The sequence below is a fragment of the Anopheles ziemanni genome, chromosome 2, assembly GCF_943734765.1.
Source record: "Anopheles ziemanni chromosome 2, idAnoZiCoDA_A2_x.2, whole genome shotgun sequence".
Classification (NCBI taxonomy): domain Eukaryota; kingdom Metazoa; phylum Arthropoda; class Insecta; order Diptera; family Culicidae; genus Anopheles; species Anopheles ziemanni.
This window is the reverse complement of record NC_080705.1, coordinates 67951926-67964562: the sequence shown is the minus strand read 5'-3', so window position 1 is coordinate 67964562 and position 12637 is coordinate 67951926. Positions and strand designations below refer to the sequence as shown.

Sequence of the window (12637 nt, the reverse complement as noted above, 5' to 3'; positions counted from 1 at the left end):
TAGTGTTAACCAAAACATTTCAATCTAATGAACTAATTTCCAAAATAATGTAAATGAAATGTAATTAATTACATCCTTGTTTTTAAACTTTCCTACCTTTTTGGTCACGGATGGACAGAGGTGGATAAATCTATATCTATCAATCTATCTACCAAGCGCCAGGGTGGATCATAGGGTAAGCCAAATAAACAGTTGCTAATGTTGAAATTATTTTATACAAAGAAGCATGTCTTACCAGATACGCGATAAATTTGTCAATTTACCGAATGAAAGTAAATGAAGAATATGAAAAAATGAGCACGATGCAACTGAACCATCTGAATTGTATTATGATGTAAAAAACGTCACCAAACATCGCCTTATCGTAATTTAATTTTTTAAATTTTTTAGTTTCAATAAAAAGATTGATGTACCAACGAATTTTAAAGAGATTAATTTAAAGATGTGATTAAAGAAGTGAAAAATTCTCAGAATAGTTTTATGATGATGGACATACATGTATAAGCAAAAGTAATGTTCCTCACTTTTCAAAATATTCATTTTCAAATATTCACAAAAAAGTATTTTTCAGTTGTAAAAAGTGTGACAAGTTATTTAATTAAAATGTAAAAAAAACATTATTTGTAATAATGCCAATAAGGGAAAATTATATCATGCATACTTTTGGCGAGTTATCGCCATATCGAATCATACAGCCAAATGAAAGACATTTGAAATAAACCAAATCAAAAACATTTGAATGCAATAATACTGATTTAAATTAAAATTTAATCTAAATTTGATTGCCAATTACAAATCTATGGTGTAATCTAAATTGATATTTGATGGACTCTACAGATGGGGATTACATAGAACTTACTAAAGTTGAAATGGTATGATTTGAATAGACGATCATGCCTCGTTGATATTTTCTATCATAGTTTATCATGTTTGTTATTATGTATGTAATACTCGAAGATAATAATAGAAGCTTGGAATAATTTCGCAGGATTTATTAATCTAAATTTGATTGCCAATTACAAATCTATGGTGTAATCTAAATTAATATTTGATGGACTCTGCGGATGAACTCTACATAGAACTTACTAAAGTTGAAATGGTATGATTTGAATAGACGATCATGCCTCGTTGATATTTTCTATCATAATTTATTATGTTTGTATGCATGCAATACTCGAAGATAATAATAGAAGCTTGGAATAATTTCATAGGATTAATAAAAACCACAGTTTTTGTTTCGTTTTTCGGTGCTTACATAATGCGATACTAATTAAATTTAATCTCTAATGCGATACTAGCTACATTTAAACCTCAATTTTGTGTAGTTTTCTTCTAGACCACTGTGTTTCGGTGGAAAACTCCCGCTGCTTTACGTTAGATTTCCCGCGCATTACTTTTTTCACCATTATTTCCCCCGAACGGGAAACCAAAGATGCAGAGGATGAGAACTGGAGAGGCGAGAGAAAAATGGCTGCCTGGAGTGGAAATTTATTGCCCCACGAAGCAATGCCTCACAACTGGACTGGTGGTGGTGGTGGTGGTGGTGCTGGTGGATCAAATTGAATTTTCATCGCTATGTTCAATAAAAAATTCGACACCAAGTGTGGATGGCATTTCGCGCATGATTTTTCAACTCGCGCACATTCGAACAGCAAAATATATTCGATTACCTTAGCTGACACTCATTAACTGGCTCCTTAATACTCCTGGGAAAGTCCTGCGCGAAAAAAGAAAGCGATACCAACCCAAAGCCAGGACGAAAACCACAAAGTCAATATGTTAATCCCATCGCCCTTTCTCTTTCCCCTCTCGCTCCGTTTTGTGCTGGTCAGCCTCCGGTTCAGCTTCTGCTGCCTCATTATCCTGCGGCGTAACAGGATGCGCTAGAGCCACGCTGTTCGGGATTAGCAGCGGGAAATGCCCAGCCACGGCGATCCCCGGGACGCTCCGCTCATTACGCCCGGGACCAATCAGGAAACACCCTGGGACCGTGCCTAATCCAAAGCCCGCAACTCCATCCTTAATCCCCGTGTTTCGCCAACAAACCGAACAACGTCACCACTGTCCATCGGTTATCGGTCATCCATTTGTTCCGGGTCGTAAAATCGACGCTCGACCATCCGGTCACGTCTCGCCCGTAGTGGGCAGAATGTTTGGTTGTCACGAATCGATGTCAGGACGGATGATTGAATCATTTCGTGAGCCTTACCTGAATACACATCAATCCCTTCACACACCATTTGAATTCCCAAAGAACGTGTTATTTCTCATCGGCTATTGGAAAATCGCTTGAAGTCTGGCAAGGAATTTGAAAATCAACTTGAAAACTACTGAGTGTTAACAAATAAAGTAATTTTTATTGAGGCTGTTAAATGTTTATGGTTTAGGTTTTTCATCGATTAATGTTTGTACCAGCAAATATATAGTATAATTTTCTATGCGTACATTTATATGCATGTAAGTATATTCCATATTGTTATGAGCAATATTGTATCATCATTATTAAACCACAAATTGTTATCTCATGGAGTTTACTTCTCGATTATCACTTTTCATCAACGGACGTTTTATTTAGAAATTTGAAGCATTTCAATCGGTTTTGAATATATTTCACGAACCGTTTCAATTACCGTTGGTCAAGGTTGCTGCAAAAAGATACGCCTAAAACCGAGGTTTACACAAATGGCTTTAAGAACACGGTTGCTAAAACAAAGCTGTACCACATGTAGCCACCTTGACAACCGTTTCGGAGAACCGGTTTTGACCGGTTCGGGCCGACCAATCACGACTCTCCGTTTAAAAAGGTCGTTGAACAGTTCTATGCTTGCGGAATTAAAATTTGTAAATGTTTAAATGAAATCAAGACGAATTTCGAGCATTTTGCGAATTTTGCGAATTTGCGAATTTTGTGTCAAAGATGAAACATAAATGTTTAAATAGGAGGATCTTATTGGTTTTTCGAAAAATAACCTCTGATCGTTGACTGGTATTCCGTGAATCGAAATAGTTAAAACTAATCATGACTTCGTACATATCAGCAAAAGCATTGAAATGATCTATTTAAATATTTCTGTAATTTCGTACATTGTTCGTTTCCCGGTAATTGGGGCTTGAATGCTGATTATCCATGGAGCTAATATTGGTAAATTATGCGGATATCACTACACGATAGTTCCAATAAGCAATAAGCTGTGATCTTTTAGTAACTTGTTGCTTAAATGGTTTATGTAATTTCTCTAATATTTTTCATCACAGGGCAAATAATTGTATACGTTTCTTTTTCTTTTAATTCTATATTTTCATATTTATTACTGTATCATATTATGTCAGACTATCAAACTAGATTTCACAAGTTAAAACTTCAACCACCTCAGGTTCATTTGTCTTCACTGTTGTTATCTCCAAAACGCGAGCCCTCTCGTTCTTCTCCACTCCATTTGTAATTTGTGGTCCTCTTTCGACCCGTTTCCGGCGATGCACGGTTAAAACGGAAGAAACATGGCAGTCCAAAATGGCCGTCGCAGGTGTGCTCGGGGATTGGTCAGTCAGGTTTGGACGCCATCGCCATCAGTAGGGTGCGGCAAGGTTCAGGTGATTGCCGTGATGGTGATGATGATGATGATGCAGGTGCCCGTGCGAATGGTGCGAAGTGTGTGCGGGATGGTGAGGGTGTGTCTGCGACAGGTGTGACAGGTGATGATGGTGATTGTTAAGGTTGTGATTCGGCTGGTGGTTCAGCTGTCCGGAGGTCGGCGAAGATCCACTGCTCGACGACGGCGGGCCGTTGTTTGATTGAAGCATCGGGTGCACTCCACCACCGACGTTGTAGGCGTTGTTGTTGGCCGCCTTGCAGTCCATCGATACAGAGTCGTTTTCCCCACCACCGATCGAGGACGTTTCGTTGCTTCCCGATGTGGACGCCGTGCCGCCTCCCGGACTGCCAATTAGCATCGAAGCAAGCGACGGTGAACTTCCGGCGGCAGTCACGGATGAAGGTGTGCCAGGTGTGGTCGAACCGGCGGACGTGGTAGGCGGTGCCATTTGCGCCAGCGACGCCATCTTTAAACCTGTTACGAAAGGGTCAACGAAAGAGGGTAAAAGAAAACAGGTAATTATTATTAGTCAGGTATTTGGCGTAGCTCAACGTTTTTGTAAGAATAATTTTGACAACCAACTTTCCACTTTCCTAGTTGAAATTGACAAAGAACTCATGTCTTATGCAATTTATTTTTCCCCGAACAATCAACAAGTTGCTTAGAAATCCATTTACAATCGATTCCTCAATGCCTTCATAGCTTCGTTAGCACTTGTCAGTCACACTCGCTTCCGTCCGTGCCCTTCAACATCTTCGATTCCCGAATTTATGTCACAAGCGCGTTTTTGTGTGTGTCCAACCATTCAGACTCAGTGTTCCTTTTCCTCCGATCATTTTTCTTCCACTCTTTGCCATCGAAAACGTATCGATAGCAGCGAACGTGTCGACGTCAGCGTTAATGGTGCGCACCATTCCGAAACACTTGCCATCCAACTGCGTGCATACGTTCCCGTCTCGATTACCCCACAACTCCCCACCCCCCTCCCCATGGACCATAAATCAACGAATCTTAATCGCTGCTAAAACGATACTTTCAACAGTTCTTAACCCGTACCACTCCCCCCAGGGGTGCCTTCCGCTCGCCACTCTTCAGCAGACAAATCTTTCCACACGTGACACACGATCACGATCGTCCGTTCGAAGGCCGGGCCAGCTTGCCGTACGGCGTACGGTTCGATCGGGGGTAGTTTTTTTCACTTCCCTTTTCTCAAGTGGCCAATTTGTAGCCCGTCGCCAACAAGCCCCCGGAGGCGGTTATGAACGAGCGGCAGGGATATTAATTGTTTCCTGGCCTTTTTTTGCCGATCGGCAGTTTTCGTTATGTTCCGAACTGCGATTTGGCTTTCGGACGAATTTTTACAACGCCACAAGCTAAAAATCGGTCCATAGTTTCTTTTTTGTTTATTCCTACAACAGCAACATACAAGCGTAGATGGATTAAATTTTAGTTTAGTTTCCGGTGTTTCGAGCTGCATGCTCAAACGAGATGAAAAGTAAGACATACTCTTTCCCGTTCGAGCGATCAACCTATTCACAAAGGGTTCTCTTTAAATCCACCCTTCTCTCCGCACCTTATACGGCTCATTTTCTTTTTTAACATAAACATTGTCAACGAAAAATCACGTGCCTTAGCACTTGTCAGTTCGTGGCGTTTCCGGGGGTGGCATTAGAAAAATTAACAGTTAGAACGATCTGTGCTGAAGCGGTAGACGGAAAATATTTTTTCAGTTTTTAATAGTTTCGAATTTGGTATGTATGTTCTATATCAGGGGCCGGTACACGTTTTCTGAACAGGGACAAATGATGAAATAGAATATGAAAGCGATATTAAACGATACATTCAAAGTTTTCATGTTGAGTTAATTTCTTGTATTATCCCTGTAATTAATATCGTAATCAAGTTGTCCATACTCAGTTATTAAGATAAATCAGCTTCTAAATGTCTTGAATACCGCGAACCACATTTTGTTACGCAACGGTGTCGAAAATTGTATTCCTTGAATGTTGTGATTGTGGATCCAAAACAAATCGAATGTTATTTTACCGCTGGAGGCTGAACGATCAACAGTAATAACACGATCAAAAAGTCTAAGAATAGTAGTTTAACGGTTTTATAGTACATTTTTAGGTAACGGCAAGTAAGGCAATTGAGGTTAGAATTTTCTTACGGGCCGGATAAAATCGGCTGGTGGGTCGGATTTTGCCGACCCCTGTTCTATATGGTTCAGTTATGTCTTTATATACGAACCCACAGACAAATGGTGGAAGTAAAAAAATTATTACTAACACGAAATTCATACTTAGATTGAAACACATACCATATCTACGTGTTCAGTTGTAAAGCTCTAAACTAAAAACTTCTTGAACCACTGAAGCAAAGCCGCCTTATTCTTCAGAACAACATTCAGAAACAACGATCCAAAATTTCGCGCTAGACCAGTTTATGATTGCCCAGTTGAATGAAACTTTCATAATGTATAAGCCAATTTTAGTCTTGTTGTTTTATTTTTAAATCATGGAAAACATTTTTGGTATCCCACCAAAAAACACTCACCTGCATCTAGGCCGTAAGGTGATCCGGTCGCGCTGGTAAAGGTGTAGCCCCCGTACTCCAGCACCGTCCCCTGCGCCTGATGCTCCGGAGATCCGGGAGTTTGCAGCGATGCATCGTGCAGCGACGTGTGGGTGATCTTCGAGTACTGGCTCAGGCTATCGGCGGCCGGATAGTGCCAAGACGAGGCGGACGCCGGTTCCGTGTATCCTCCGCTGCCTTGCACTACTGCCCCCGCGACACCGCTGGCACCCGCCGACGCTCCCATCACCGCCGACGGGGGTGGTATGCTGGCGTAGTCGGCGTAACCTCCGTACGGCTGCGAGAGGTAACCGCCCGACAGCTCCGCGATCTCGTAGCCACTGTTTCCGGCCGGGTAGAAGGCGCTGCCGGCGCCGTACCCCTTCAGCTGCTGCTTCCGGCGGAATCCACGCGGCCGCCGGCGTAGACTGCCCTCGTCCTCGAACATGTACTCCGCCGACGCGTCGATCGTCCAGTAGTGGCCCTTGCCCGGCTTGCCGCACTCCTTCGGCAGCTTCTTGAAGCACTCGTTCAGGCTGAGGTTGTGCCGGACGGAGTTCTTCCAACCGTTGTACTCGCCGTTGAAGAATTCGTACCTTGACGAGGTGCAGGGAATGAGAAAAAGTTAGGAATCGTTAAACCTACGTATCTTAATCCTACAATCGAACATGAAACAGCGAAGATAGCAAAACAACAAACAAAACAAAACAAGCAACATTATGGTCGTAAAAAGATGGCAACAGTTCACTTTTCCCACGACTCCAGCGGAAGACCACCCTGACGAAGCCCACACGGTCACGCCAACTGTGCATTGCATTCCGCACCAATAAAATGTAAAAGAGGCGCCCGTGGATTCTCTACTACGTCTTCGCGCAGCAGAAGATGCCCAGTCCAGACGGAGCTGCTCCGGGCGAAAATAGAAATTCCCACCCGAACGCACTACCATTTGCAACAATCGGCTGTCGAACACCGAGATACAGTCGTCAGCATGATGTCATACGTGAGCAGAACAGGCATGAATTTCTCCGATTCACGAAATTTTGCTTCAAATTTGAATCATCATGCGGTGTATCTTTAGTAAAATTGAAATTAAGTTCACTCATATACTGTGTGATTAAACTAACAAATAATCAATATGAAACATGAACGTTAAGAGTGTCTCACATAATTCCAACACAAAACACCAACAAGAAACTGCTTTAAAATTTACTTCCTGATAGGAATTAGTTATTAGTTACTTATATTTTAAGTGTCAAATTGATAAAGAATTCAACAGTAGAGCGAAGTAAGAAAATTTCAAAAAAATGCAACAAAGATCAACAATGTTCAACAACGAGAGAATAGTAGAGAGAGAGAGTATACCAAATAAAATGCTACAACGATCAATAATGTTCAACAATGAAAATAAAATAGTAACACAATAGCATAGTATAACGAAAGATGATGGAAAATGTTAGATAAAAAAACATGACATTATTAATTATGATAAAAACAAATTGAAGGACTATTATTAAGGTACAGATCATTAAGGCAACAAATAGAATTTCTAAAAGTATCTAGTTTAATAAGCTTTCAAATATTGTTGGAATAATGGATTTGATTGATTAGAATCTAAACTATTTGGACAAAAAACCTATTTGGATGATGGAATTGGACTCCAAGATGATCACTCCATCGCCTTCTAGAACACTTTTCATTGCCCTCTTTTGTTAGTTAATCGATTTAGTACTGTTCCGAACAATCCCTTATCCAGTCGAACTCACTTCGATTGCAGATACTTGTAGATTTCGCTCAACGTCCGGCGTCGGTGCGGCGAGTCCTTGATCGCCATCACGATCATGTTGATGTAGCTTAGCTGCGGCTTTTCCTGCCGTCGGCCTCCGGTCGGTTTTTTCTGCCCATCGGTGGTCGAGCTCCCGCCGGAAACGCCGTTCCCCGTCGTGCTGCTGAGCTGCTGCTCTCCGCCGCCAGCATTCGTTGCGTTTTTCCGGCCATGCGAGGATCCTCCCCCCGCTCCACCGATCGGTGGCGAGATGGACACCGAGCCAGGCGAACCGATGTGCGAAATCGGTGAGGCCGAGGTCGACTTGGGCAGGTGAACCGATGTGCCGGCGGCGTTGATGGTGATGTGTCCACCGCTCGTGCTCGAAGCCACCGGTCCGTGTGCCGGATGTTGTCCGAGCCCAACGGAGTCCGCCGTGGTGAGGTTGGGACTCGATTCACCGCCCATCGCCGAGTCGGACGATGCGGTCGAGTGTAGCTGCTGCTGTTGGTGCTGTAGATGGTAATGGTGCTGCTGTTGCTGATGATGCTGTTGCTGGGTGTGCTGCTGTTGTAGCGAGCTTTGGCTGGCGAACGGGTTGGATACGATCGTCGACGAGCTGGGCGATACGTTGCCGGCACTTGCACTACTTCCATTGCTGCGCGTGCGCTGCTGATGGCCCGCAAGAGAGCCCAACGCAAGCTCACCTGAAGATCCGCCGTAACCCATCATTACCGACGGCGAGGCGGCACTGGCCATCGGTTCGCCGTTTAGCTTGAGCGTGTTGATGGACCCTTCGAGCAGGTAGGCCCCGGTGGCCCCCCGAACACTATCACCCAGCCCCACGCCCTCGACACTCGCCGGTTCCGGGTCGTTGATCTGCGAGATGAGATACGGCGATCGGTGGTTGATGTAATACGACGGCAGCTTATCGAACGCGTGCGGAGATGGATGGTGCAGATGATGATGATGATGATGAGCATGATGATGTGGATGATACATCGAAGGGATCTTCACACCATCACCTTCCAGCTTTAGCTCCACGTTCACCGGATAACCCACGCCCGATGACGGTGAGCTCCGATCATCCATTTCATTCTTTACATCTATCCCTTGCTGATGCTGCTGATGGTGCTGATGCTGCTGCTGATGGTGATGATGCTGCTGCTGGTGCTGCTGATGTTGTTGCTGCTGGTGAAAATGACCATGATGCTGCACGGTATGAGGGACAACGGTTGGCGTGTGGTGATGGAACGTGTGATGGTATGAATGGTTCACCATCGGGCCACACGATCTTCCATCATCCTGCGTAAGAGATCCTTGCAGGGCGGGATTTTCGATGATGTGCGGCGTAGCCATAACGATATTGGACGAAAGTGGCCGGTAGTGGTAACCGGAGGACGAATCGTTTTGGTTTCCACCACCACTACCGACAGGACCGCCAATGAGACCCTGATCATCGTTGACGTCCACCATCGAAGCTGAGGTATCCATGTGCTCCTCTGTTTTGATCATGTTCCCGCACGAAGTTTTCTATCTCAAACACACTTGAGACAAGCTTTATGAAATTGTCTTCTTCACTTAATCACTGGGTTTGGAGCACTTCAATCATGAACTGCAATTCATTTCTTTTCACTGGATCTATGCAGATCCTCCCTTGGGTTGGTTCGAGTTAACCCAAATTTTCCCAACGTTTCACACTTCAAGATCAGCACAGATCAATCGTTTGCACTTCACTTTTCTTTCAAGCAAGTATCCTGCAAAAAAAAGCTTGATCGACGCTCCAAACAACGCGCGAATTTGTATAATCGATCGATCCCTTCCGACCACTGAAACTACACTGAACCGAAACGATCCCGACCCGAACCGCTAACGTTCGCCTTCCCGAGGGACTTCCCAGTGCGATCTCGCGTTCGACACAACACAATCCCGAAGCCTGTCCGCACTTGACGGAGCGTAATGATCGACTAATTTGAGAAATCCTTCCGAAAAAACAAAATACCACACCGAAATGTAAACAATTTCGAGCTTGGTGGCGTGGGCACCCAGGGGGCAACGGTTGGCCGCCGGTTTTCCCTCGTCGGCTGGTCGGTCGCCTCCGCCCGCACCGCAACACACACGCACACACATGAGCCAACGTGTCGGCGTTTTCCGCCTCTTGGCCACAGGCTCGGTTCGTGAAACTCTTGAGCCGAATGCTCCGGCGCGCTCTCGATCTCAGCTTGCGTCCGAAGGAAAACGTCCAGTAAGCCGTCCCTTCTCCCGTTCTTCATTCCCCCTCTCCTAGGTTGGTACTTCTCTTTCTCTATCTCTGAAGCTTTCTCTTTCACTCATTCTTTTCTTTTGCTTCATCTCTCCAGAATGATCCCCGCACACTTGTCTCGATTTTGCCGAATAAGAATTTTAAGGTTAATGCTTTTTTTCACGAGTTGCTCGAAAATATGCTTGAATGGGAGTTTTGGTTTTTCTTACAAAACACACATTCAAACCTATCAAAAATAAACAAACACGGTGTTGATATATTGAAATTAAGAAAAAAAAATCCACACAGTGATCAATTCAACATATCTTCAAGACTTCATAGTTTATTCAGCAAAAATTGTACACCATTTCCAAATTGTGTCTAATTCATCGATCCCTTCAAACGAACGCCATTTCGATTCCGACGACACAATGCAGCTCCAGTTGGCTTTTTCCTGGCCATGGAATAAGCGGTAGGATGCTGTAGGGTAAGAATTAATGATCGGTGGTGGTGTTTAGCGGTGAAAAAGCGTTTTGAAAACGAGGGAACCTTCATTCGTGGAGAAAGACAAATGGCTAAAACTAATGGGGCAGTTAGGCATGGTTTCTTGCTTTGGAGTTTGGCTTTTTTGTTCTCACTAGGTGCGAGGAAATTATGATATGAATTGAAGATCTCCTCGCACTTCTCAGCTTCGACGATTGAGAATTAAAGTAAGGCAATAAAAATCACAAAAAAATCCGCTACTACTATGAAATAAAACCGGGCTTAAAATGAAAATGATCACTTGTAGATTTTATTACAATCATCGTGAAAATATTGTATTTTATACTATTAGAGGACCAACCTTGTTTTAAATAATAAAAACTTAATTAGACATGTTTTATATGAAAACAAAACCAATAAAGTACCTCCAGATCAACTTTCGTAGCAACAAAATTTGAAAAATTATACTTCTGAAGTCAAAGTACGGTTCGAAGACAAGACACAGGCCGTCGAAGATGCTCACGAGCTCGCATTGCGCCGAAGCGAGCGTGTGTTCGCGCGTGAAAAGGCGGAGCTAAACGATGGAAATGAACCGTAAAGCAAACACCGCTTCCTCGACCGGCATATTCCCCCTCGGATTGCCCGCTTCCGAAACAACCTTTAGGGAAGTCGGTGGTGGGCGAATGAACGCCACGGTTAACCCCCCATCACACGACCAACCCAAAACCGAAAGCAAATCAATCAGCAATGCCCGACGGGAGAAGGCAACAGGATGCCAAGCAGCAGCCAATCGCCGGCGAGGGCGATCGTCCATCCTCGAGAAGAAGAACGGCTTCTTGCTTTTTATCTTCCTTCCCTTGCGAAGATCGATCTCCGGTCGGTTACGGAAGAAGATTAACCGGTTTGATATCCCGTTGGCGATATATGTGCAAGGCTGATTGTATCCTCAAAATCAGCACATAGTTGTCAAACTTACGATCGACTGATCGAAAACAAACCATTTAGTTTTAACACATTTTGACTGTCGATGTTACACTTAAACTTCTTTTTCAGCACAATATCGGAATTTTGTTTGGTCAATTTTCTTCTTCGAACTTTTATTCACATTAGGTAACCCTAAACTCACCAATGTTTACACTGAAAAGAAAAACTGATGGTTCTGCAGAAGTGTGTTGCGCTAATCGTCAAATTACTTTTCATTGTATAACAATGTAAGTAACTTTTATTTTAGTTGATTTCTCAATCTATTATTATTTCACATTTTGTTTTGTTTTTTTAAATTTCTATACCCCTTTACGTCTCTATATTTCACTAATCCAATACTTTTCGACTATTAAAATTAATTCACAATGGACAATATGTTTATGAGCCAAAACATTGACACTTTGAAATTTTAGGAATTACTTAGAGAAAACTGAACAAATTGTTCGTTAGTTAATTTATAGATTTTTTGAAAGAAAATTTTTATAAATCGCTTAGATGAAAGAAAGCAATAATTGTTTAACATTCTTAACATTCTTTGTTTGTTCGGATTCCAAGATCGCGATTGCAGAAAACCAAGATGACCAAGATCGATGAGTTTTTTTCCCGTAAAGATCCTCTAAAACTGATACAGCATGGTTCAGCGATTCCCTTCCACTGAATGTAGTAATCGTCTCTAGTATCGTTGAATGAATCCACGAGTACACTTTTGTTGTTTAAGAAGGAACGAATAACAAAAAACAAACAACCAATTCCCAGAGGGCCAGTCTGTGGTCAAGTTTACTATTTCATTTCACCCCAATTTAGTAAACAACTTGTAGCCAAGCCTCCAAACATTCCTCCCCGGAACGAGTTTTCTCCCGCACTTCCGGGTGATCTCCCCTGTACCCGATGGAAACATTTTGCATAGTTTATCACAGCATATATGGTATGTATATATTCCCCTTCGGCGGCGTTCGTCCCCGACCGCCCCGACACCCAAACAAATGCTCCAAAAAATAT

The 12637-nt window shown here is 43.2% G+C and overlaps 1 protein-coding gene across 1 annotated transcript; it reads right to left on the bottom strand.

Annotated features, from left to right (window-relative positions):
- Positions 1-3567: 3567 nt before the first annotated feature.
- Positions 3568-9444, bottom strand: LOC131281494 (forkhead box protein biniou). The gene is made up of 3 exons (XM_058310828.1): positions 7931-9444; positions 6150-6763; positions 3568-4067 (listed from the first exon to the last, which is right to left on the bottom strand). The coding sequence occupies exons 1-3, from the start codon at positions 9442-9444 to the stop codon at positions 3568-3570; spliced, it is 2628 nt and encodes an 875-aa protein (XP_058166811.1).
- Between the last annotated feature and the right edge of the window lie 3193 nt (positions 9445-12637).